At 45.3% G+C, this 27,481-nt stretch overlaps 2 protein-coding genes across 6 annotated transcripts in view; one reads left to right on the top strand and one right to left on the bottom strand.

The window, feature by feature from the left end:
• The first annotated feature begins 7,237 nt into the window (after positions 1 to 7,237).
• On the top strand, positions 7,238 to 25,778 carry C3HXorf38 (chromosome 3 CXorf38 homolog). Its single transcript, XM_085874651.1, has 3 exons — positions 7,238 to 7,420; positions 24,711 to 24,887; positions 25,142 to 25,778. The coding sequence occupies exons 1-3, from the start codon at positions 7,253 to 7,255 to the stop codon at positions 25,304 to 25,306; spliced, it is 510 nt and encodes a 169-aa protein (XP_085730777.1). The 5' UTR covers positions 7,238 to 7,252; the 3' UTR covers positions 25,307 to 25,778.
• A 241-nt stretch (positions 25,779 to 26,019) lies between these two features.
• Positions 26,020 to 27,481, bottom strand: part of LOC147030517 (uncharacterized) — a 68,924-nt gene continuing 67,462 nt past the window's right edge. For 4 of the 5 annotated variants that reach the window (XM_085874650.1, XM_085874648.1, XM_085874649.1 and 1 more), the window contains one exon: positions 26,020 to 26,899. In XM_085874650.1, the coding sequence (XP_085730776.1) occupies positions 26,795 to 26,899 (105 nt within the window). In that variant the 3' untranslated portion in view covers positions 26,020 to 26,794. The remainder of the gene's footprint in view (positions 26,900 to 27,481) is intronic. The other variant, XR_015056427.1, reaches the window with a different exon arrangement.

The raw sequence follows: 27,481 nt of genomic DNA on the forward strand, positions 1-27,481 counted from the left end.
GGGTCCACGAACGGATTGATTCACTCCATTATTTCTTATTGAGAAAATATTTTTGGAATCCGAACTTTTTGTAATCCGAACAGCCTCCTGGAACGAATTAAATTGGGATTCTGGGGGCACCACTGTATAGGCAAACACCTATACTCCGATCCCTAGCGGTAGCGCACGGTGGACGCATGGTCAACACAGACTGCCACGGAGGCCGTACGTAGGTGCACAGCGGGCGTAGGGGAACCGTGCATCGACCCTGCATTGCCCGCAGGCAGTCACACAGACCGCAAGGCCACCGTACGGCGACCGTGGAAATAGTGTGGCCGCCTTAATTTTTTGGGGGTTGGGAAAATTCATTTTTCATTGAGAAGAGCTTCCGGCAGCCGCACAAATAACGCAAGCCCACCGTACGCCCTACGTACGGTCGACGTGGAACACATCTACATCATATCTTGGCTTGTCGAATTGCTACGCCGAACGTAGAAATGAAAAAAAGTTATAACTCCGCGCTATTATTCCATGGCGCCCTAATGGCCTGTAAAATATAGCCAAACGGCGTAAGCCTCCCTGAAGCCACCTCAATTTCTCTGCGGCCGCCGCACGTTTCTGTCAATTCAGAGGGCGTACGGCCGCCGTATCCTCGCCGTAGAGCAAATGTGACTGAGGCCTAAAGTATCGATCGACACACTCGAGATGCTTTCACGAGGACTTCCACCGACGAACTGAATGAACAAAGCGCGAAGATGCGGCTCGAACAGGTGGGGGAGACACGTGAACAAACATGAACGCTACGTTGTGTTCGGTTTTTTTTAAATGTATTAGGATTTTAGGGCAAAATTTTCTCGAAAAAATTGTTCGGATTCCAATTTGTTCAAACAATGGGGCGTTCGGATTCTGGGGGCACCATGGTATATTATAGTTATAGTATATTCAGTTATATATACTGTTATATTTTTATTTCAGTAAAAAAAAGAACTTATATATATATATATATATACCCACTCGTTACCGTCAGTCTGGCCGCACGTTCGCCTGAGGGCCCTCTGCGGTCGCCTTGCGGGCATCTTGCGTTTGCCTTGAAAATTCTATGGCCGCCGCAGCGACGCCCTAAGGTCACCGTGCGACATCAAATCAAAGACCGTACGGCACCCCCACGTTTTCGGTCTCCACGATTTCTAAATACGCCGTGCGGCTACCCGAAAAATAAAAACGTATGTGACTGCTACATTGTGTGACCGTAGAAATACTGCGCCCGCCGTATAATTGCTTGTGGCCGCATATTTTGGAGACCCCACGGCCACCGTGGCAAATGTGACCTAGGCCTGAGCCAGATTCCCCGTTGTATACATCGATTTTTACTTGTATTTCCTCCCTCAATATGATTTACTTGGAAAAGTACCCATCTCAAGTGATGTGAAAAGATTGCCAAAGAATATGTCCTCAGTGACGGGAAAAGTTTAAGTTTAGCTATCGATTTAAATGATATTCTTGGACTTTAAAAAGGTCAGTTGTGTTGCACTCATTGGTTTCGCTGAGAACCAAAGCTCTGGGCTACTTATACCACCCATCGCAAAATGGTGGTGCAACATCGGGTGGCAGAGGTTGGCTTTGTCTCAAAACCTTTCTCCTTTCTCCTTGCACACTCACGAGTCTTGATTCTTCTTCTTCTTTCTCCTCCTCTTCTTCTTCCTCAATTTTTTTGCTACAACACTTCCATGACCTAATCTGTTGAAAACTCTCTCAAACATTAATAATAATAACAAAAACAATCTCTTATAATGCTTCCTCTTCCTCTTTCACACGTGTGGTACTATTTTCTGCATCACAATGCACTACTCTTCTACTATTTAAACAGACTGCTCTCAATTCGACCTTTCCTTCATACCTTGCCAAAAAATCCAACTGTTACAATGTTTCTTCGCTCCATTCTCTAGATTCGCCTTTATTGCATCCATCAAGAATTGTGTTTAATCACATAACTGACCTAAAACTTTTTGAAACCCCAGTTTGCTATGAATGTTCACTTTCCATCAACCATTCTTTTTTTCCAACTTCAGTGCCAACTTACTCCTCTCACCCCTCACTCTCAAAGCAACCATCCCACTCTTCTCCCTCCAAGCCCCCCTCTCAAAAACTCCCCCCTCACCTTTCTCCCACCATTCATCTCCTCACTCATCCTTCTCAAAGTTGCCCCCCCTCCCATCCACAAAACTGCCTCCTTCCACTGCCCTCTCACCTCCATCTCTTCACTCCACCTCCTCAAATGCCTTCTTCCCCCTCTCTTGTGCCCCCTCTCCCCCAGCACCACAGAGCCTTTTCTCCTCCTCATCCGGCCCCCTCCCCTAGCTATTCTGCAATCCCCCACACTCTTTCAACAACCCTCCTTACCTCCCCCCCCTCGTCCCCTGTTATACCCTCTCCTTACCCATCTTGCCCCTCATCCTACCTCCTCTTAGTACCTCTTCACTGTCCTCTGCTTTACTAACAGCTCCTCCTCTGGTGTCCCAAACTGTGTGGTGTTCTAACATATGTGGGCTCCATTCTATCCAAATCGATATTTGGATATATATCCAAATACTTCACTGTCCTTAACATCTGAAACATGCTCTTTCTTTCCTCTCATCACAGCTCCTCCTCTTCTCAACCCCTCAAATATTGTGCCTCCCCCTGCCTGCTCCCTTCTTCAACATACCACAACCAAGTCTCATCCTTCCCCTCTCCCCACCTATTCCATTGCTCTCCTGCCCCTTGGCCATGCCTGCTCTCATTCTCTCCCCTCCCTCTCAAAGCAACCTTTACACTCTTCCCCCTCGAAGCTTCTCTTTCCTTTCTCAAAATCTACCCCCCCTCACCCTCCTCCCTCAATTCTCTCCTCCCACCATTCTCCCTCAAATCTCCCCCTCACTCCCGCTTCTCAAAGTTGTCCCCCCTCACATCCATAAAGCTGCCTCCTTCCCTTGCCCTTCCTCCTCCTATCTCATTCCTCCACCTCCTCCTATCTTCTGCTTCCCTTTGCCACCTCTCTTACTCCCCACTGTGCCCCATACCATCACCTAAGAGCCTTTTTTCCTTCTCCTCATCCGGCCCTCTTGCCTCGCTCTTCTGCAATCCTCCACAAACTGTCAACAACTCTCCCTACCTCCCCCTCTCCTCCCTCGTCCTACACTACCCTTCCCCTGCACACAAATCATCCTCCCCTGCCTCTGCCTTAAAAGTGCAGACCTCAAACATCTGGGGCCGACGCTCAAACATAACAGATCTTTTTGAACACGAACAAACCAGACATAATCTGCCTAACAGAAACTTTCCTCTTTCTAGACATCTCTGACTCTTCAGTATCTCTCCCCGGTTACTCCCTCCTCCGGTATGACAGAACTGAGCTTCGTCCTGTGGTTTTGTTGCTCTCTTCATCAAAAACTCTATTCTTCACTCTCTATGCACTGCCCTCACTCCCCCACACTCCCAGGACTACCTTTGGCTATGGCTTCCCCACCCCATCCCCCCGCTCCCGCCCTCATGTTTATACGTGTGTTCTACCGTCAATCAAACAGTGATGACTCCATTTACATCTTGCTTGCCGAAAACATGGACCAACTTCTAACCTCTCATCCCAACTCTCTCTTCCTCATATGTGGTGACTTCAATTCTCATAATGCCAGTTGGCTGGGTATGGGCACCTGTCTCACCTGCCATGGCACTTCAGCAAAGCACTTCTACAACTCGTTGGGACTGACACAATCTGTCAACTTCCCGACCAGGATCTCAGTCAAGGGTACTCCTCTCTCCTGGATTTGTTTTTGACCAATTTCCCCACAAATATCTGCTGTACTTCCTCTCTTCCAATCAATTCATCTGACAATATGCTTGTCAAAGTAGACGTCGGTCTGGCTGTTATTGGAGAACCACCTCAGCACCGCCGAGTCTGGAATTTCACTCAGGCCGACTGGCAGGGTCTTCAAGCACCCATCAAACTTCTAGACTGGTCTCCCATCTTTACTTTCTCCGACATCAACTCATCCTAGGAATTCTTTCAAAGAAACCTGCTCTCTCTCTCTCATGCAGAGATTTATCCCATCTTGTCTTCAGTTGTCCTACCCTTCCTCCCACCCATGGTACATTGAAGCTTGTAGGGAGGCAGTTGTCCTGAAACAACTAATCTTCACCTCATGGAAGACAATCTCAGTTCCTTCCACAAAGCTCAGAACAAGTGTGTGTCTACTCTAAGAAGAGCTAGAAAACAACATCTTTCTCAGCTCAAGACTGAACTCTCAAACCTGTCTCCCACCTCTAAATCCTGGAGGTGTCGAGTTAAGTCTGTTTCTGGTGTATCTTCCCCCTCCATCCCCTGCCTTACCTCAAATGGCCACACAGCTGACACTGCACGTGAAAAGGCTGAATGCCTAAACTCTGTGTTTGCTTCTAAATCTTGTGTCCCAAACCCATCTCTTTCTGTACCCACTTTACCCCGTCACACCCAGCTGTTCCTGGACCTTGTGTCCTTTTCTCCCGCCAAGGTGGAGTTTGTTGTCAAACCTCGACTGTGATTCTGCAACTTTGATTTTGATCCAGCCGGCATCAGTCCACGTGTCCTAAAAACCTGCTTTGCTGCTCTTGCTCACCCTCGATCTGTTCCATTCACCCTCTCATTTGCTCAAGGTCATCTACCATCTGCTTGGAAATCAGCAAATATTACTGCTCTTCATAAAAAAGGTGTAAAAACAGATCCCTGCAACTACAGACCAATCGGCATGCTCCCAATCTTCCGCAAGTTCATGGAATCTATCATCGATTCCGACAATAAATCCTTCCTCTTCTCCAGTGGTTTGATTTCCGGTCATCAATTTGGATTCAGACCAGGTTACTCTAACCTGGACATGCTGCTTCTGTTTTCCCAACAATGGATGGAGATCCTCAATGCCAGACATGAGATCAGAGCCATCTCCCGAGACCTCTTGTGAGCTTTCGATATGGTCTGGCATCCCCCTCTGCTCACCAAACACTCTTCCTATGGTATCCAAGGCAATCACCACTCATGGCTCGCTTACTTCCTTTCCTGTCACAGTCAACACGTGTCACACACTCTTCATGGAATCCTTTCCTTTCCTATCACACTCTTCATGGAGTTCTCTTATCTCCTCTTCCTGTCCAGGCTGGGGTTCCTCAAGGTAGCGTTCTGGGCCCTGTTCTTTTTCTGGTTTTCATCAATGATCTCTCAGACTCTCTGGAAAATCCTCTTTATCTCTTTGCTGATGACTCCACTCTCTGCTGTACCATCTGTCATCCATCAGACCGGCAAGCAGCAGCCTCTTCACTCTCTGCAGATCTTGATAAAATCACAAGCTGGTTGGAATATGTCTCAATCCTGACAAATCTCACACTCTTACTATGTCTCTGAAAGGACCGTCTGGAACCACCCCCACCCCTTACTTTCTCAACAATCCTCTTCCATTCAAGCTTTTGGGTCTCACTGTCTGCCATGGTCTTTCCTGGGAAAACCACATTTCCAAGCTGGCCTCCAAAGCCAGTTGCCGACTGGGCATCCTCCATTGTGCAAAGTCCTTCCTTGGCACACCTGAGCTGCTCACCACATACAAAGTTTTCTTCCGCAGCCTGATGGAGTCCCGCTTTCCTCTCTCGGGTGGTGCTTCCACCTTTCACGTGGCTTGGCTTTATGCTGTGGAAAGCAAGGCTTGTGGGATCATTGGCATCTTCCACGATGAGGCTGTCTTTGGGTCTCCCACTCTTTCTCACCGCAGGCAAGTTGTTATCTTTCTGTCTTCTACCGTCTCTTTTCTGGCCTCGCCTGCCCTGCTCTATCTGCGATTCCCCCCCCCCCCCTTATATTTCTGCAGGGTACTCAAGGTCTCCCAGCAACCCCCTTCTGGTGAAACTCGCAAAATCAAGAATTACTGCTCACCTTCACTCTTTCATTCCTCTTTTTTCCTTTCTCTGGAACAAACTCCCACACACTCTTCAATCCCACTCTTCCCTCCAGGTCTTCAAAACAGCTGTTCCTCACCATCTCATATCTTCCCCCATCCAAAATCATGATCTTTTCTACCCGTTCATCTACTCCAGAGCCACCTCCTTCAAATTCCTTGCTTTCCATCCTGAAAGTCCCTGCAGTGTCCATCTTGTTTACCCCGTGTACCCCTTCCTGTCCCTCTCCCTTCCATAGTTCTCCTAATGTCTCTGCTCCCTACTGTTTTGTGCTTCCCTCTCCCACCCCTCTTGTCTCCTGCTCCTGTTCCAATATGTTCTGTGTGTTAGCTTTCATACGAGCCTCGACAATGTATACCAAAAAAAAAGAAGACGGAAGAAGAAGAAATTCCTGCAAAAGGAAGGGTTTAAAAAATAATAATAATAATAATAATAAAAATAATAATACAGTTATTGAGGCTCATGGAAGAGCATACAAACATGGGGGCAAAGGGTCAGCAGACACAAAATGAGGCACATGAAAAACAGGACAAGAAATTATGGAGGGATGCATCACAGCACAAGAGAAAGAATTGCAGGTGAAGTCACAGTACATAATAGGGTAATTCCCCCGTAACGGACGTAACATTCAGACAGAACTTATTGGCAGTTCTCAAAAATATTTCATGAAGAACAAGGTTATCGTACAAGATGTATTAATTTATTTTGTGCAGTGAACACAAAGGTGCCAGGAAATAATAATTATATGAGATTAAGAATTTTTGCCTGAGTGCGGCGGTATGATGAATCTTCGTCACGGACGTAACCGTCAAAATACCCGCTTTAGCATGATGATCGTTTTGCTCACAAATTTCTGTGAACTGTTCTACGACAGAAGACTAAATCTGGTATAGCAGCTTGGTATAGGTACGTCATTGTATTCCCAGTATTTATTTGAGGAATATTTAATGATACCAAGTAGGCAGTACGTTGGCAAATGTAACGTAACGGACATAACAACTGAGCGTAACGGACGTAACATCTCCGGACGTTAATTAATTAACGTCCGGAGATGCTACCACAATGTATACAGACAATGCTTGATGAAGCTAATATTGCAAAAATTCAATTATTACAATTCATGATCTGTCATATGGTATACAAGGTTTAATGAAAAATGTACTTTCAAAAAATAGCCACCAGGTAACTTTTCCCATGGAATTACCCATACACATGCAGAGGATCCCTTTTGCAGTAGTCGATTGATGATGAAGTTCAAAGGCTTTGTTTACCTTGACGGTAGATCTTGACATACGATGATGCAAGGAGAAAACTTACTGTTATGATCATCCATTTTCAGGTGATTAAAGTGAGGAACGAGCTCATGCACTCTTCTGACATGGAAATTTCACAAGAACAGCTAAGTTTGTTCACGAACAAGATGCTGATCTTTTTACAGGACTTGAAGCAGTTTCCAAGTGCTCAAAAGGCTTCTGACGTCATCACAAAGGTGCGTGAAAAAATATATACATCCTTACGTGTGTACACAAACAATCTTTTACAAAGAAAGGTATTGGAATACCTCTCGATTTGCCATGAACTCTCCATCGCTGCAAGTGCAATATTCCAATTCTCCCAATTTAAAACGAAGTCGAAGTTTATTTTCCATTTCGATCAGTTTGTTGCACCAAATTAATTAAAAAAAAACAAGGAGACTCTCTGGAAAATCCTCTTTATCTCTTTGCTGATGACTCCACTCTCTGCTGTACCATCTGTCATCCATCAGACCATCATCTGTCAAAAAAAAAAACTCGAGATGCCCCGCCTTTTGGGCAATAGGAGGAATGGATGTGTGTAATATGAAAGATAAATCTTGAACGTTTTTTTTTTTTTGAAATATCACATGCAGAAACCAAGTTACTAAAATGGTTGCCATGGCAACAGAATTCAACCAATCACAGCCATCGTCAAACCAGGTTGAGATAATGCCATGAGGAATAGATATTAGCAATGTGAAAGCGAAATGTTCAACGGTTTTTGAAATATCAAGCACACATAAGTACGTACATGAGCAGATGATCGGTCGGTCGGATGAAGTGAAGCTCATTTTAATGTCCACTCGTCTTTGACCTTGTCGGAGGGGCGAGGGACACAACAAGATAAGAATTAATTGGCTATGACAAAACGAGGGATAATAGTTTTTTTAATGATGTGGGGACTTTAATCTGGTGTTCAGACAGCATTATAAGATAATCTCAGTGGCTCAAGTGGGTTAGAGTCTTGTCCGTGGGCTGGTTATTGCACATTTTCAACATTATTCTCCTCCAAACGATTGAGAATAGACACATTAATTTGTCAAGGTGCATTGTCATGCTGGGAGAGCCTGGATTTTCGGAGTTTCATCACGCGTGTGCCACAAAGTTTAAAGGGAATCTTCAGACTGCACACGTCGTCCAATCACTGGTCTTACTAAATTGGGAACAACTTTATTCAGAGCATGAACATTCATGCTGAATCAGAGAAACCGGCCATGAACCCACCTGACCTTTGATCAATCACTCCTCGCATGAGCCCACACCAGGGTGTGAAACCCATACTGGCATGAACACTTCTTTCCTTTCTCTCTTCTTTCATTCCCTTATTCAACGATTCGTTCATTTTATTTCACATCCCAAGAACGCCCGATGGTGTCTAACCTAAACAGCCAACGCACAGTGTTACACATGGAGAAAACTTGTGAAAGTAATTGGTTACTGACAATAAACTATTCATGTGTGTATTGAGGGATGAGTATATACTGTTGAACAAATACAAGGACTACAGTACTTAAGATGTTTGAGACCACAAATATCTTGTACCATGACATATCATGTACTTGTGGGGCCTTCATAGGGGTAGACTGCCCTCTGGCTTTCGGGATTATTATGCCCCATGACTACATTTTGACAAGTATTGTAACCACAATATGACCGAAGAAGTCCAAAACATAATCCTTAAAGCACTTTGACTGGCAGCTCAGAAAGCTGGAGCATCTTGGTGTATAGCAGGTCAGGGATATGTTAGCATGATCCTCACTAGTCTCATGGATGGCCTCACCAGCCTGGGTGTTATCTGATCAACAAGTATCCATCTTTGGGGATGCATCGGAGAGGGTATCTGGTACTTTGCCAACAGGGAATGGGAAGGACTCAGCACCTCAGCACGTGTAAACAGCTCAGAGAAGATGCATGGAGGCACCGGTGGGTTTAGTGCTGGTTGTAGGAAGGCATCCTCCATGTGCAGTGAACTGCAGTGTGCCCGACTGTGAGGGTGTGCGTGCGTTTTTTCCCCACAATGGTCTGACACTTTGTAGCATTCAGATTTCAGGCCCTGCGGGCAAATACGTGACTTCAGACTGGCAGTGGCCAGTGCGAGAGTTAGTGTGGTTACCGAACCTCCCACAGGGTCCTGCCATAGAAGTTCATCCTCTAATTCACAAACTGTGTTCTCTGTTATGGGATTCTTGTTGGGGGTTTTAATGTGACCAATCCCAATGCTCATACAATTCTGTTTAAGGAGCTCGTCATGGATCGGACGTGTGAAGTCGGGGGCAGGATCAGTACGGATGACAGCAGGAGATCCATCCAACGGCCGTAGCTCTATGCACAAGTGGACCAACTTATCGTGGAGTGCGTTGCATTGTTTGATATACACCATACACAATGTGGTGTTTGAGGGGGCACATTCTCGCAATATAAGAACAAGAAAACAGTCAGAGATTGCCGACCCTTGCCAAGACTTGTTTTGTGTCGTGTATTTTTGTGGCAAATAAATGGAAGGATGTACTAAATGAAAGGTTGTTGATTGTAAAGGGAAGGTCTAAATGGTCTAGTTGAAATGTTTACAAGTCTGAAAAGTTGGAAAGGTCGAAAGGTCAAATGGGGTGTTCAAGGTGGTAGGGAAAGGTCTGAAAGGCGTTAAGGTTAAAAATCTTAAGGGTAGAAAAGAGTCTAAGGATCTTCGGGATTCTAAAAGGTCGAAGAGGATGAAGGATTCTAAAGTTTTTTTTTTTTTTTTTTGTATACCTTGTCGAGGCTCGTGTGAGAGCGAACACACAACGCACATCAAGGGGGACATGAGACAGGAGGGGAGGGAGTGGGAAGGACAAAACAGTGGGGAACAGAGACATTAGGAGATCTGTGTAAATGAGAGGGATGGGACAGGGAACATGGGGAATAGAAGATGGATATTACAGGGACTTTCAGGAATGAAAGCAGGGAATTTGAAGGAGGTGGGCTTGGGTGGATTATCGGGGGTAGAAAAGATCTAGGATTTGAATGGGGGATGATAAGAGGTGATGGTGAACAGCTGTTTTGAAGGCCTGGAGGGAAGAATGGGAATGAATAGAGTGAGGGAGTATATTCCAAAGGTTGGGAAAAAGAGGAATGAAAGAGTGAAGGTGAGCAGTGATTCATGATTTTGGTAGTTTTACCAGAAGGGGGTTGTTGGCGGACCTTGAGCGCCCTGCGGAAATGTGGTGGGGACAAATTGCAGAGAGAAAATGGGGGGGCGAGGCTGGAGAGGAGACGGTAGAAGACAGAAAGACCACCGAACAACCTGCTGTGATTGAGTGAGAGGCCCAAAGACTCAGCCTCATTGCGAGAGATACCAATGATCCGAAATGCATTGGTTTCTACAGCGTTAAGCCGAGAAAGGTGGAAGGCAGGAGCACCAGCTCAGAGGGGAGAGCAATACTCCATCAGGCTGCGGACAAAAGCTTTGTAAGTGGTCAGGAGCTCAGGTGGGCCGAGGAAGGACTTTGCACGATGGAGCATTCCCAGTCGGTGACTGGCTTTGGAGGCGAGGTTTGAAATGTGGCTTTCCCAGGAAAGGTCATGGCAGATAGTGAGACCCAGAAGCTTGAAAGAAAGGACTTCTTCCAGAGGATTGTTGAGAAAGTGGATGGGGGGGTTTTGTAAACGGTCCTTTCGAAGAGACATAGTGAGTGTGTGAGATTTGTCCGGATTGAAAGACATGTTCCATGTGTTGGACCAGTTTGTAATTTTATCCAGATCAGCAGTGAGCGAAGAAGCTGCTGCTTGCTGGTCTGAGGGATGACCGATGGTACGGCAGAGGGTGGAGTCATCAGCAAAGAGATATAGAGGATTTTCCAGAGAGTCGGAGAGATCATTGATGAAAACCAGAAAAAGAACAGGGCCCAGAACACTACCTTGAGGAACTCCAGCCTGGACAGGAAGGGGGGATGAAAGAACTCCATTTAGGGCCACACGGTGACTGAGACAGGAGAGGAAGTCTGCGAGCCATGAGTGGAGATGGCCTTGGATACCATAGGAAGAGAGTTTGGTGACCAGGGCAGGGTGCCAGACTGTCAAAAGCACGTGATATGTCCAGGGATACGGCTTGGATTTCCTGTCTGGCATTGAGGACCTCCATCCATTGTTGGGAGAGCAGAAGCAGCATATCCAGGGTAGAGTGACCTGGTCTGAAACCAAATTGATGATTGGAAATCAAGCCATTGGAGAAGAGGAAGGATTTAATGTCTGAAGTGATGATGGATTCCATCACCTTGCTGATGATTGGGAGAAGGCTGATTGGTCTGTAGTTGCAGGGATCTGTTTTTGCACATTTTTTATGCAGGGCAGTGATGTTTGCTGATTTCCAAGCAGATGGCAGATGACCTTGAGCAAATGAGAGGGTGAATAGAACAGAGAGAGGGTGAGCCAGAGCAGAAGAGCAGGCTTTGAGGACACGTGGGCTGATGCCGTCTGGACCGGTTGCAGAATCTGAGTCGAGGTTTGACAGCAAGCTCTCCACCTTGTCAGGAGAAAAGGACACAGAGTCCAGGGACAGTTGGGTGCGACTGGGTAAGATGGGTAGAGAAAGTGATGGGTTTTGGATACAAGATTTAGCTGCAAACACCGAGTTTAGGCATTCAGCTTTTTCACGTGCGCTATCAGCAGTGCTGCCATTTGAGGTAAGGGAGGGGATGGAGGGGGAACATACACCAGAAACAGATTTGATTAGATGCCACCAGGATTTTGAGAGGGAGAGAGGTTTGAGAGTTCAGACTTGAGATGAGAAAGATGTTGTTTTCTGGCTCTCCTGAGGGTAGATACACACTTGTTCTGAGCGTTATGGAAGGAACTGAGATTGCCCTCAGTTGGGTTTGCTTTCCATGAGGCAAAGGCAAGTTGTTTCAGGACAACTGCCTCACCACAAGCTTCAGTGAACCAAGGGCGGGAGGAAGGGTAGGACAACTGAAGACGAGAGGGGATAAATCTGTGCATGAGGGAGAGGAAGTTTCTTTGAAAGAATTCCCAGGATGAGTTGATGTTGGAGAAAGTAGCGATGGGAGACCAGTCTATACGATTGAGGGCTGCTTGGAGACCCTGCCAGTCGGCTTGAGTGAAATGCCAGACTCGACGGCGGTGAGGTGGTTCTCTGATAATAGCCAGAGAGATGTCCACTTTGACAAGGACATGGTCAGAAGAACCGATTGGAGCAGAGGAAGAGCAGCAGATATTGTCAGGGAAATTTGTCAAAATCAGATACAGAAGAGATGGAGTACCATTGGTTGAGATCCGGGTCGGGAAGTTGACCGATTGAGTCAGTCCCAATGAGTCGCAGAAAGCTTTTGCTGAGGTGCCATGACAGGTGAGAGAGGTACCCTCACCTAGCCAACTGGCATGATGGCAATTGAAGTTGCCACATATGAGGAAGAGAGAGTTTGGATGAGAAGATAGAAGTTGGTCCATGTTTTCGGATAGTGAGGTGTAGATGGAGTCATCACTGTTCGGTGGACGGTACAACACACATATAAACATGACGTGGGAGTGGAGGGGAAGCCGTAGCCAGAGGTATTCTTGGGTGTGTGAGGGAGTGAGGACAGTGCATGGTGAGTGAGGAATAGAGTCTTTGATGAAGAGAGCAACTCCTCCACCAGGACGAGGCTCAGGTCTGTCATACCAGAGGAGGGAGTAACCAGGGAGAGATACTTGGGAGTCAGACACGTCTTGGAGGAGGAAAGTTTCGGTTCAGCAGATTATGTCTGGTTTGTCAGCTGCAACCTGTATGGAAAGATCTGAAAGGATTGAGCGAAGGCCCCGGATATTTGAGGTCCACACTTTTAATGAAGCGAGAGGGGAGGAGGCTTTGTGTGCAGGGGGTGGGGGGTGGGGAGGGGAGGGTAGGACAAGGGACGAGGGGGGTAGGTAAGGAGGGTTGTTGAAAGAGTGTGGGGGGTTGCAGAATAGCTAGGGGAGGGGGCAGATGAGGAGGAGAAAAGGCTCTGTGGTGCTGGGGGAGAGGGGGCACAAGAGAGGGGAAGAAGGGAGTTGAGGATTTGAGGAGGTGGAGTGAAGAGATGGAGGTGAGAGGGCAGTGGAAGGAGGCAGCTTTGTGAATGAGAGGGGGGGAAACTTTGAGAAGGATGAGTGAGGGGGATGAATGGTGGGAGAAAAGTGAGGTGGGAGTTTTTGAGAGAGGTGAGAAGGAGGCTTGGAGGGGGAAGAGTGGGCTGGTTGCTTTGAGAGTGAGGAGTGAGAAGGGTGAGTTGGCACTGAAGTTGGAAGAGTGGGCTGGTTGCTTTGAGAGTGAGGGGTGAGAGGGGTGAGTTGGCACTGAAGTTGGAAAAAAAGAATGGTTGATGGAAAGTGAACATTCATAGCAAACTGGGGTTTTAAAAAGTTTTAGGTCAGAGATGCTATTGAACACAATTCTTGATGGATGCAATAAAGGAGAATCCAGAGAATGGAGAGAAGAAACGCTGTAACAGTTAGATTTTTTCGGAAAGGGATGAAGGAAAGGTCGAATTGAGAGCAGTCTGTTTAAATAGTAGAAGAGTATTGCATTCTGATACAGTAAAGAGTACCACATGTGTGAAGGAGGAAGATGAAGCATTTTATGAGATCGTTTTTATTATGGTTATTATTAATGTTTGAGAGAGTTTAACAGATTAGGTCATGGAAGTGTTGGAGAAAAATATCGAAGAAGAAGAAAAAGAAAAAGAAAAAGAAAAAGAAAAAGAAAAAGAAAAAGAAAAAGAAAAAGAAAAAAAAAAAGAAAAAGAAAGAAGAAGAAGAAGAAGAAGAAGAAGAAGAAGAAGAAGAAGAAGAAGAAGAAGAAGAAGAAGAAGAAGAAGAAGAAGAAGAAGAAGAAGAAGAAGAAGAAGAAGAAGAAGAAGAAGAAGAAGAAGAAGAAGAAGAAGAAGAAGAAGAAGAAGAAGAAGAAGAAGAAGAAGAATCGACAGTCATAAATGAGGAAGGAGAAAGGTCGCGTTTTTTTGTTGTTGTTGTTAGTTTTTTTTGGATTTGAGATAAGAAGAGTGATTAGTTTGGAGGGATTAGTTGGGGGGACGTTAGGAAAGTGGGGAAGATAGACATTGAAGGTAATGGGGAGAAAAAGCAAAACACGATCGTACACCGAGGGTAACCGGTAGGCCTCAAGCCTCAAGGGTAGGCCTCAAGCGTCCGGTAAGACAAAGTCGACAAAATCTCACAAAATAGCACAATTTTTGAAACAAAACCGAACTAGGAACATACAGTAACATGTAAGTGAGAGAATAAACAATTAAAACGGGACAGATAACGACCGAAAACTTAACTTTGAGATCGTCAGCAGAGAGCCCCGAACGAGACGTGTCGACGCTCCAAGCCCAGAACCAGAAGTCTAAAGTGTCTTGGGGGCCTAAATGGTCAAAGGGGTCTTAAAAGGTGTTCGGGGTCAAAAGGGCCTTATGGGTCTTGAAGAGTCAGAGGGGTCTTTTGGGTCTATGGGGTCTTTCTGGGTCGGTTGGGTCCTCTTTGTCTTTTGCATCCTCGGGGTCTTTTGGGTCCTCTGGGTCTCGGTCTTTTGAGTCCTCGGGGTTTGAGTCCTCAGTCTTATGGGTTCTTTGGGGCTTTTGGGTCCTCTTGGACTTTTGTGTCCTTGGGTCTTTCGGGGTCCTCGGGGTATTTTGTGGGTCTCGTTCATTTGGTGTCTCGGGGTCAGCGTAGAAATAGCCATGAATCGTGGAACGAAGTTGGTGATGGGTCAAGTGGTCCAGCTGAATGTGTAGTGCTGTTAGTAGGCCGTTGAGCACCTGATGCAGGACAATGATGCACTCACGTACTGGGCAAAGGGTCTCATTGTCACAGACTACTAGTAGGCCATCCTTGGTAACTGAAGCGACCAAAAGACATCATTTGATATCCTTTATGTTGTTTTTTTTATTTGATTGCCGGGTCCCCTGTACCAGGTGTGCATGAGTTTGCCTTAAGTCTGGGCACTCTGAACTGCTGACCAAGCAGCTCTGTTGGTGAAGGGGAGTTGAGTCATGCCGAAGATAATATCCAGGACTGATACATGCAGGACTACAAACTCTTCTTTGTGCTTTCCAGAGGCACAGATTTGGCAGGTCGTGTCTATGCAATCTGGGGCATTGTAGCTGGCAAAATCAGATGGGACATTGGCAGATCCAGTAAAGTGTCATATGGTTGCCTGATAATGTCTGACATTGGGAAGCAACATGGATATACGAGGGCTTGCTGAGACTTCGCCATGACAGAGCTTCTCGTAAGCTTGTACGCAGGGATTGCAACCTGTGAGGATGGAAGTATAATGTTTGGATTTTATAATGAAGGGACTGTCATGTTTTATTGAGGCAGCAATGGAAAGGGCCTCCACTTCACATAACAGCCAGGTAGGTTGTCACCCACATAATTTGGTGCAAAAGAATCCTGTTAGGTGATGTCTTCAATTGCATGTGATGTACAGGTCAGGTCAGGTATGGGAGCATGTGCCAGAACAGCGCGTCGCTGCGTCCACTTTCGGCCGGTACTCCAGGGGCCTCTGTTTGGCCTTCCCCCAGGCAGATGCCAGGCCCATCCCCATCTCCTTGAGATGCTGGTCAACCTGCTGCAACCACGAGGCACATGGTCAGCCCATTGGCCTCCTCCACTCACGAGACTCCCTCGCTGAGAGAATCTTGTGAGCAGGATCAGCGTCAGGAAAACGAGCCACATGTCCATACAGCCGCAACTGACGCTCACGGACCATGCAGGTAACAAATCTCATCCGAGTCTCTCTCAGCAACCGCTCGTTGGACACAAAATCTGACCGGCGATAGCCAAGGATTCTCCGAAGAGACCCGGTACCAAAGGAATTAAGTCTCCGTCTCAGATCCTTGGTCAGAGTCCAAGTCTCGCATCCATAGAGCAAGACTGGAAGCACCAAGAACCTGAAGACTCGGACTTTCGTCCTCCCGCACAGGTACCGGCAGCGCCACACCCCATGATCCAGTGAATCCATGACTCCCCAGGCCCGACCCAGACATCTATTGACCTCTGACTCACAGCCAGCAGAGACATGAATATCACTGCCAAGGTAAGTGAATCTCTCCATGACCTCAACATCCTCACCACAAACAGACACAGACAGGACAGCAGCATCCAAGATGTCATTGAAAGCCTGGATCTTAGTTTTGACCCAAGAAACCCGTAATCCCGAGACCCTCATTCAGCACCTCGAGGGCCCCCAAAATGATATCTAAAGTCTCTGCAAAGATGATTGCATCATCTGCGAAATCAAAGTCCGAGATCTTGACATTCCCAAACGATGCACCGCAGCTTGATCTTTCCTACATCCTCCCTAAAATCCAGTCCAGACAAGTGCTCAAAAGTGTGGGGGCCAGTACACACCCCTGACGATCTCCAGTAACAACTGGTAATAAGTCAGAGATGGTACCACCACACTTCACAGCACTCTCAGTAACAGAGTAGAGTTCAGACATCAGATCGATCAGTTTTGATGGCACCCCACGAAGACCAAGAATCCTCCAGAGGGCATCCCGATTCACTGAATCGAACGCTTTACAGAGATCAACACAGGCTGCAAGCAGCCTCTGCCGAAACTCTCGTCTGCGTTCGGTGAGGACCTGAAGAGCAAGGATATGGTCAATCGTTGACCTCTTTGGTGTAAAGCCTGACTGCTCTAGGCGCTGGTGCTCAAGCAGATGGTGGTGAACCCTATCAAGAATTATCCGAGCAAAGACCTTGCCCGGCACTGAGAGCAGCCTCACCCCTCGGTAGTTGTTGCAGTCTTGGCGATCACCCTTCCCTTTCCAGAGAGGGACAACAAGGCCCCTCTTCCAATCAGTTGGGATGATGCCTGTGTTCCAGGCAGAGCACAAAACTGTATGCAATGACACGAGTGCAGCATTTCCACCAGCCTTGAGAAGTTCAGCATGGAAGCCACAGATCCCTGGAGCTTTTCCCCGTTTCAACCGGTTCACCGCAGCCCGTGTTTCCACAAGCGAAGGTGGACCACAGTTGATTGGAGGGTCAGCAACAGGGATTGTAACACCCTTGACGTCCAACTCGACAGCTGGGGGATCAGCCTGGTACAACCGCTCAAAGTAACTGGCCCAGCGGGCCTTCACTTCAGACTTCTCTGACAAGAGCTTACCACTCTGCTCTAACTGCAGTGCTCCGAGTGATGGGCTTGGATGAACGCAATGCGCGAATTCCCCTGTAAGCGGGATGAGAATCACATGTCCACAGGTGATGCTCTACCCCCTCACAGATTCCTCGCACATAGGCCTCCTTGTCCACCCTTAGTGCACGTAGTTTTACGCCTCAGCTCCCTGAACAGCTCAGCTCTGCCATTCAGCCTGGCCCTGCGACTCTGGTCAATGCTATCCAGTGTCCCTTGAGAGACAAAATTCTTCTTTGCCCTGCGGTGAATTCCAAGACATCCACCGGCAACATCAAGGACGGTGGTCTTGAAGGCACTCTCCAACTCTCCAAGACTCCGCAAAGCACCCAGACACCCCAAATGTCCACTCAGCCTGTTCGCAAACTCCTCAGCTCCTCTCTCATCCTTGAGCTTGCCAACATCCAGCCTTGGCTGGGATGGTACCATTCTCCAGGATTTAAGGTGCAGCTTTGGAGTTGCTACAACAAGCCCATGGTCAGTATTGAGGAATTGAGCACTCGGGTAAACCCTGCAGTTCTGGATCATCCTCCAGCGACCGTCAACGAGGACATGGTCAATCTCCTTTGCCACACCGCCAGCGTTGGAATACCAAGTCCAGCGATGAGCTTGTGGGCGCTGAAACCATGAACCAGCCACCCTAAGTCCATGACTTCTTGCAAAGTCAAGGAACTTAGTGCTATTCTGGTTCATAGTTCCTGACCCATGGGGACCAACACATATCTCATAACCATCCCAAACAGTTCCAGTCGATCCATTGAAATCCCCCAAGACCAGAAGTGTATCTCGTCTGGGGCACTGATCAACCACACTCGAGCATGGCGTAGAATGCATCCTTCATGGTGAGGTCACTCGCCTCAGTCGGAGCATAGACAGAGACCAGGGAAATGACACCTAATGAGTGACGAATCCTTAGTCTCATAATACGCTCGTTGACCGGTGTTACCTCAATTATCATTGGGGTCAGCTTATTGGACACAGCTGCAGCAACTCCTTGAGTATGGTAACCATCAGAGCGACAAGACCAATAGTAGGTGTAACCACCCACCATTATCTCGCCGCAATACGGTCTCCGAACCTCAGAGAGTGCTGCAATACCGATGTCCAAACGCTTGAGCTCAGATGATAACAGAGACAGGTGATCATCCTCTCTTGGGGATAGGACATTCCAGGCAACCACCCAAAGGGACCGCCTCCGGTGATGTACAGAGTCGATGAAATGCTGCATTTTTTGACAGAACCATCGGTTACAGTCCGTAGCTGTTCATTAGGGCAAGGCAGGACAATTGTATGGGTCAAAATAGCGTTTTGGGCTCTGTGAAAAGCAGCTAATAGCTCATCAGTCCACACATCTCATCTGCTTGTTCTTCTCACCTAACCAACTCATCCACCTTGTTTTGTTATAACTGTCATAACAGTTTTGTCATCACAGCACGAATCAGGTTTCCAGCGGCACCACTGTCGGTGATAACTCGGAGAGTGTGGTGGTCATGGAAGGTATCAAGATATGGGGACTGGTGGACCTGGGCAAGTAGGTTAGTGGAAAGATTGGAATTGTGAACCTCATCCACAAAGGCACATGTTAAGTTTCCTGATTTGTCAACTGACTCTTAAAATATGGCAGCTCCTTGGCCTGCTCTTGCAATGTACCTACAATCCCGTTCGGGAAGGTAAGGACACTCACTGAGGAAATGGCGGTAGTCGACATGACCCACTTGTTTGCAGAGGAGACAGGACTCCATAAGCTTGTTGGGATGTGTCCCTGGTAAGACTTGACTGGTGTGGCAATGGGAACGATGCCGAGCAGGGAACTTGTGGTCGAGACATTGAGGTATGCACGGACCTTGTACGTTCAGCATTATGGATCTCATCTAATTGTGAATCGAGTGCTTAGGATATCTTTGACTTTATGGAGGTTAGGGTGCGGGACCACATTTCGGTTCCACAGTGCTATTTGAAGAGTCCAGAGAGACCGGTGTGGATAAGGCAAAGCCATATGAGCACAATGAAGTTCCCCAGTGGTGGAAATAGCTCCTCTTCTTCAGTGACAACCTGGCTACGGTGGAATATGCCACCATCTCATCACAGCAAGTTATCCTCCTCAAATGCCATGAGGCATTGGTACAAGTCTTCAGGGCTCTCCTTGGGATTATGGTGTATCTCAGCAATGTGAATGACCTGTGCGCCCATTCACTGCCACATATTGGCTATGGACAAAGAGTTTCAAACTATGGTATTACAGGATATCATAGGGAAAAGGTTTGCGATCTGATCCAGCATAAGTTCGAATGCAGTGACTTTCTGTTAAGGCGGTCACACCTTGACGTTTTAGCCAGCAATGGCAACGTATAAAAATGTATGTAAAACGTTGGCGTACGCTGAAGTTTTGAGTTTTTTTTTTTAAGTTTTGGTCGTATTCATAACATATTAGTAACGGGCACAGAACGTTTCGTTGTCTTATAGATAACTTATACCAACGAATGCTTAGCCTGTTGTCGGCGGTTACAACCTCTGCCCAACGATAGTTTAACTTAGGCATAGCGCGCTGCACGTATCGCATACGAACTCGTGGCGTAGCCTGTTAAAAACCTGCCGCACGCCGACTTAAATCATAACCGCCTGAAAATTGGAAGTGTCAACATCGCAGTCACACCTTGACGATTTAGCCAGCGTATGCCGACCTATGAAAAATTGTGTTTAAAACGCTGGCACATGTCGAATACGGTATGGGTAAGTTGTGTATAAGTTAGGAGCACGCTGAAAAACAATGAAGTACGCTGTCATATTCCGTGGTACGGCTAGTACGTCGTGAAATTTCAAGCATGATGAAAATTTTACGACGTACGGCTCACAAGTTTCGCATACGCTGGCATAAGTTCTCGGCGCGCTCCGCCATCGTTGACACACGTTACTTGTAAGTTACTCATAAGTCGAAACATGTCGAGGTAATGTTTAGCATACCCCAAACTTAATTTTTAACCTATGAGTAACGTGCTTTGAACCTATGTGTAACGAATCTCAAACGCACATTGTCGTATGTAGACGAATTTGATTGACATCTTCCGGACGACCACAGAACTTACTGAACGTGTTTCTAACTTACATCTACCGTATAATGGCGATTTGGCAGCGTTTAGGGGAATTGGTAGATACAAAATGGGCTTCACAAGAGGAACCCGTCAGCGTCCCAGACTCCATGCTGCGTAGATGTCAATGTCAGTAGTAGTAGTAGTATTAGGTGAGCGTGTCAGTAGTAGTAGTAGTAGTCGGTCCACATCAGTAGTAGTAGGTGAGCGTGATGGGGAGGGTGTGGGTGATGATGGATCCTCGTTGCGTCCACGAATAGGAGACTACTTTGCACCATTGTTCGATGTTCTTTTCGGCTAATTATTTTTCTCATTCCCGCGATGAAGTTTTTTTTTTATTTTTTTTTTCAGTTTTTAAAGTATTCAAAACGACTTGGACAAATGCACAACGTACTCGTAATGAACACAGAACGCTTCGATAACTTATAGATAAGTTATACCAATGATTGATTAGCGTGGTTTAGGCGTCCACAACCTATGCCCAACGATAGTCTAAGGTATGCATAGCGTGGCAGCGTATCGTCGACAATTACATGAGGTTTTCTATTCAGAGGCTGCAACTTCACTTTTAATAAATACCTGTCACTCGCCTATTGTTTTTGGACGCTGGTGCTCGGCAATTGAAATTGTTTTCATTGAACGAGTTAAATCGCTTCCACAGCACTGCAGTCACGGCACCGACAGCAGCAGGCTCAGTGCCAGCCTCATGCCAGGCTCAAGCGGATCCCTGTAGAAGGTGTACTGCTTGGTTATCCTTGGACCCACTCTGGCTTGCAGCTCATCGAACATCGCTGGGGGCATTCGCAGGAAGTTGATGAAGGATGCATGGTCCTTGGTCTGGAGTTCCACCATAAGCTGGTCATATATGCCGTAATGGCGTTTCCTCCCGATCCATGGTCTGACCCAGTTCCTTCTCCTCCGTTCACGTCTTCTTCTCCCGGCTCTATTGGCACGCAACTGGTGCAGTGTCAACTCGATGAGGTCATGTTGATTTTGGAGGACAGGTAGGTATTGTCGTCTCAGCCTTGCCGTATCCTCCATCTCTCAGAATGACATGGACATGTACTCACCACGAAGTCTAAAAAAAAAGACGGGTTCCTCCTGTGAAGCCCCTTTTTATATACCAATTCCCCTAATCGCTGCCAATACGCCATTATACGGTATCTGTAAGTTAGAAACGCGTTCAGTAAGATCTGTGGTCGTCCTGAAGACGTCAAATACGTCTACATATGTATTTGTGCGTAAGACATGCTTCACAAATAATTCTCAAGCACATTACTCATAGGTTATAAATAAGTCACAGGTAGCCTAAACATTACTTTGACGTGTTTCGACGTATGAGGAACTTTCAAGTAATGTGTTGCGAAGTGTGAACAACGTTCGTGTAGCGTGCTTACAAAACGCTACTCATAGGTTAGAAATAAGTTTCGGGTACGCTAAACATTACCTCGACGTGTTTCGACTTATGAGTAACTTACAAGTAATGTGTGTCGACGTGTGTCAACGACCGCATAACGTGCCTACAACTTATGGCCAGCGTAGCGCAACATGTGAGTCATACGCCGGCATACGTCGTAAAATTTCAAGCATGCAAAAATTTGAGAACAACCCAAAAGTTCAACGTTTAAAGCCAGCGTACTACGACGTATGGCAGTGTTTTTCAGACTGCTCTCAACGTATACAAAACGTACCCATAACGTATTCGACGTGTGCCAGCGTTTTAGACAAATTTTTCATAAATCGGCATACGCTGGCTAAATCGTCAAGGTGTGACAGCGGCTTTAGGCAGTGCAAAGCCGTTCAGCACGGACATTGCAGTCATTGTCGGTGAGTCCATGGGGAAAAATAGTTTGATAAAAAAAATGTTGTAATAGGATGGCATGGTCATTGGAACGGGTGGCATGGGATGGTATCGGCACAAGATGGCATCGTCATACGCAAGGGGCAGTGTGGGATGGCATCGTCATTTGAGCGGGTGTCGTCTGGTATTGGGCACTACTGCTCGCAGTTATAAGCTGCAGTTCCAGTTATTACTGTTATGGTTATTCGGGAAAGAACTGTATTTTAAGTGATAATCATCATAATATTGCTAATAATTGCTTCCTTTTCAGTGTTTGTCCACATGTAGGTCGGTTCCACATGTGCTCCTTCCACCTGAATCAAAGTGAAATTTTCTAAACTGCATTTGTCATTTTTTTTGTTAGTTTCGTCCCTGTCTGCTGTTTGTATTCTCATCAAAATTTTTCCGTGATGAATCCTACCTTGTTGTCAGTATGTGTTGGATTTTTTTTTTTTTTTTAAATGTGCAGACTTGCCCTTCTCGGATAACTGTTGCTCAATGGTCTTGGTTTTGAGGTTGTTTTGTCTCCCAGTTTGTTTTTTTTCCAAAACTTTTGTCCTTTCTGCCTTTTCAATGCGATTCTATTTCCCACTCACTTAAAAAATAAATAAATAAAATGAAAGAAACCCTTTCACTCAGAAGCGACCTTATTCTACCTTCTACCTATACTTCCTGAACATCTCTTTTTCCTAAATATCTTAATTGAAGAAAATGCTTCTTCTCTGAAAAGTTTTCAAAACATTAAAATGCTTCAATTCCCTTATTTATCTAGCAACACACCACGTGTTCTTCTTCACCACAATACCTTCACTTTACCACACTCTCCAAGCTTTCTCCGCACCCCATCCTCTCGAAGCTTCCCCCTCACCACACCTCTTCAATGCTTCCCCCTCACCCTGGCCCTGCTGAAACAAAACAGATATCCGACTCACAAACAGGAGTAAATACATAACCTCTGTCCACCTTCAGTGGTAATTATACACACCTGTTAAAGGACAGATTGGGTGCAGGTGATTAGCACCCAGTACGAGGACCATCCCTGGGTTGGTGCATTGGGGTGCAATATCGTGGCACACAGGCCCGTAATCAGACACGGAACGATAAATCAGTCGGCCATCATGACTGGTTTGATACGGTTCATCGGGATTCGAACCAGGAAACTGGATGAACCCAACAGCTGCAACGATACCACCTTTTATTACCTCCTCCACCTAAGGTGGACGGACGTTAAGTTCTCACGCATGCCTGTTTTTGAGACATCCTACTCACAGACAAAGTTATGGAAGGATTCAGACAAAACTTGGTGGACATGTTGGGTGTGTGCCAAGGACGAATTAATTCGATTTTGGTGAAGATTCGGATCTAAGAATTTTTAGATCCTCGTGGAGGATCTCTAAGTCTTACTCACGTTGTTCTTCATCTTCTTCTTGTGGACTTTTGTTTCACAACCTACAGTTTTCATCGAAACTTCCTGAAACTTGGCATATATATGTAAAAATACCCTGCGCAGACAGTAACCATCTCCAATTTTGAAAATTCCTCCTAGAAAAAAAGTTATGACGTCAAAATATCTCCGCTAATGGAAATCGCCTAAAAAATTATCTCCGATACTAGGCAAGCATTTTGAATTCTGTTTGCGGGAATCGAACAGGGCATTAGCAGAGATGAATTACCGCACATACGATACATCACTATGACGTCATATCAATTTTTATGACGTCATTCCTATTTTTGTTTCACAACCCAGAGTTTTCATCGGATCTTCGTGAAACTTTCCATGTATATGCAGAAAGCCCACGCGCAGGCAGTAACCATCTCAGATTTTGGAAATTCTTCCTAGAAAAAAAGTTGTCATAATATCACCGCGAATGGAAATCGCCGATACCATTATCTCCGAAACTAGGCAAGCTGTTTGAATTTTGTTTGCGGGAATCAAGCCGGGCATTGGCACAGATAATTTATCGCAAACCTGATGCATCACAATGACGTCATATTCGTTTTTATGACGTCATCATTAAGAGGACGAGGATCTTAGCTCATTTGAGCTTGTTAAAATGATTCTTCACCAATGAATGATTGCGTCAAAAACTAGATATAGCATGATATCTAAAAACGTTCTGGATGTATTCAGATGAAACTTTGTGAACAGGTTGGTTGTGACAACAAATAATTCATTAGATTTTGATGAAGATCAGGAAACTAATTTTTTAAGTGATTCTTCACAATTGAGAGATTGTTTAAGGTCAGGATGCAGATCCAGCCTATCAGTGGGAGACGAACCATAAACTGTTCAGTCTGGTGTGGGTATGCGCTCTACCAAGTGCCATTGTAGTTAATGTTATGTTTTATCTCTGGCATGCACAATGACTAATATATTCACTCTTGGGCTTGTTTCACCTGAGCAGATACAGAGTGGAACCATGAATATATTCATGGACTTGGATCATGTTGATGGTGATTATAAACGACTGAAAATAGACTTCGAACAGCAAGATCCTGATTTTGAACAGCTATTGCTCAAAGAACGAACCATGGAACTTTTTACAACAATGGAAGAAGAGGGTTACGAACTCACCCAGCAGGTAATGTCATTCGTCTCGTCTTAGCTATTTGGACGAGGGAAGGGGAGTGAGAGAGTATCAGGGTCTTGCAAAAAGAACGTTATGGTGTTGTCGAACCTTTCCTGAAAAACAATCCCCATTTAAAACGCATCTTCATGACAGCAAATGTTTTACATGGTTGATGTCAAGGCTTCTTGTTCAGATTAGCCCAGTCAAACCAAAAAAAAAGTGTATATTTTTATGTACAGGTGTTTTTTTTTTCCTTCTTCTTTTAGGATTCCAGTGCTCTTCAGTTGTTGTTGGACATTATCAATTCACAAGAGAAGCTACAGACAGGACTTGCTGATGAACAAGCTCAGTTGAGAATGCTGAAGACAAGGTTTTTGGAGAAAGGTCAGGATGACTCAGCAGATGTGGTCAAAACTGAACTAAACCATTAAAAGTTATCATTGAGTTTTATGTACCAAAACTTCTGAAAAGGAGGTTCGTTTTTATTATGAGATCATAATGGATTGGAGGACAGGAGAGGGGGTTCAGATAAGGGTTAAGAAAAAGCATGTGTTCGCATGATTTACGAATTCCTTCCTAGAAACAAGGTGTATGGGGGTGGTCCATCGTCACGACACGTAATATCCAACTTCTATATCAACGATTTACCTCAAATGTGTAAAAAGTTTTCTCCCGTTTGATCTAAATTAACCATTCTTGAGAAATATGTTTAACTGGCGTTGACTAGTTTAGCATTTCATATTTGCTTGTCTCGGCAATAGCCTGCTTGATTTAGTATTGGGCATAAATAGGCCGAGGTGCATCTTTAGCCATTCTCACTGTTGTATATAAGCATTCTTAGTTGTATATCTGCATTTACAGTGAATAATCATTTGGATGAATAAAACCACAACTGAAGACAAACAGATGTTCGTTTTCTTGATGCATTGACAACACCTCAAATCCACAGCTACAATCATTGATGCAATTCCAAATTTCCTGGTCGCTCCAACATTCCCACTGGAAGCTTTTTGACCTTCCACAAGCCAAGATTTAAAAAAAATCAAATCAAATCAAATGAAACATTGAATTGCCTGATACCATACTTGTACTTCATACCAATATAAATCTGCCATACATTTTAGACAAAAAGTGAAACAATATCTTTAAAATTGCAGATGTTTAATGAGAAGAATAAGTATGGCAAACTATTCCACTTAATAGCAATGAACAGCATGTAACCTGGCTTCAATATGAAGCCATGTAAAAAGAGAAATTCAGCAAACGAGCTATACAGTTCCTGTCATGCTAGGCTGGACAAATTACGCATTTCATTACAATGACATTTTACGTTACTTCACAAAACCAGCACAATTTGTTTTGTGAAGAAGTAATGCAGAGCTTTCCACAGCTGTAATTGACATCGCTTCAAAAACAATACAGAAACCGTTGGTAACAGGTAAGCAAAGTAACATGTCTACAATCAAATAATTCCAACTAAAACATATCCAAGGGTCATATTACATAGAATGCATCCATAACTAGTAAAATGATATTGGCATGATGCTTTGCAAAGCATCCCCTCCATATCACAAGCAGGTATGGATCAAATTGTTGAAATGCAAGTGAAGGAAGTAACTCATAAGTTTTGGTCAGAATGTGATTTGTCAACATTTTCTTTAAAAAAAATTGAGAGATATTGAACTATGGTACTGGTAGAGAAGTATCAGAAGTAAATGCAAATAATATTAACTTCCGAGCCCGAATGGCGGTAACAATGCAAACCATCATGAAGGTATTTTCATGTATGTGATGCATGACATACTTCAATGGCAATTCCAGTATCAGCCAGTTGAATCATAAGGGAGTAGTTACATAAAATAGCATTTGTGATGTTTATTGGATTGGCAGTCAAAAACCAGGAAACAAGAAACCAAAGATCATTTAATCTGTGGCAAGTAAGAATGTTCCTTTTTCTTCTTGTTCTTGCTACTGTTGTGCTTCTTATGCTTTCTCTTGTTCTTCTTTGACTTGTCCTTGGAAGTCTGAATACATGTTGTCATTTTTAATGCAGAAATTAAGTTTATAAACAACTATTAGAAAATGACAAAAAGTGAGTCGCAGGTGGTTAAAATGAACAAACGTTGGACATATTTATGTCAGACAATCAAGTGAGAAAGGCTTTTACAAAAATGGCCAAATTATTGGCTCTTTTGCAACTGACAACTTCATCTTACTCTCTTGATCTTCAATGGCTTTTTATCCCCTGCCGTGTGGCGAAAGGGGGATATTGTTGCCCAACCAGCCGGACAGCCGGACCACCCGGGTGACGTCAACATTTATAGCTGTGAGTGCGATAACTCAAACTGTTCGCCATATCGATTTGAAATTTGGGTCACACATGTACCACCTGAAAAGGAAGAACCCTATTGATTTTGGGTGTGGCCGGATCCAAGATGGCCGACTGGGGCGGTCCGTCCGTCTGGCTGGTTGGGCGTCAACATTTATAGCTGTGAGTGCGATAACTCATAAACTGTTTGCGATATCGATTTGAAATTTGGGTCACACATGTTCCACCTGAAAAGGAAGAACCCTATTGATTTTGGGCGTGGCCAGATCCAAGATGG

Source organism: Eptatretus burgeri, chromosome 3 (assembly GCF_056783735.1).
Source record: "Eptatretus burgeri isolate ZD-2024b chromosome 3, Ebu_testis_v1, whole genome shotgun sequence".
In the NCBI taxonomy this organism is placed as follows: domain Eukaryota; kingdom Metazoa; phylum Chordata; class Myxini; order Myxiniformes; family Myxinidae; genus Eptatretus; species Eptatretus burgeri.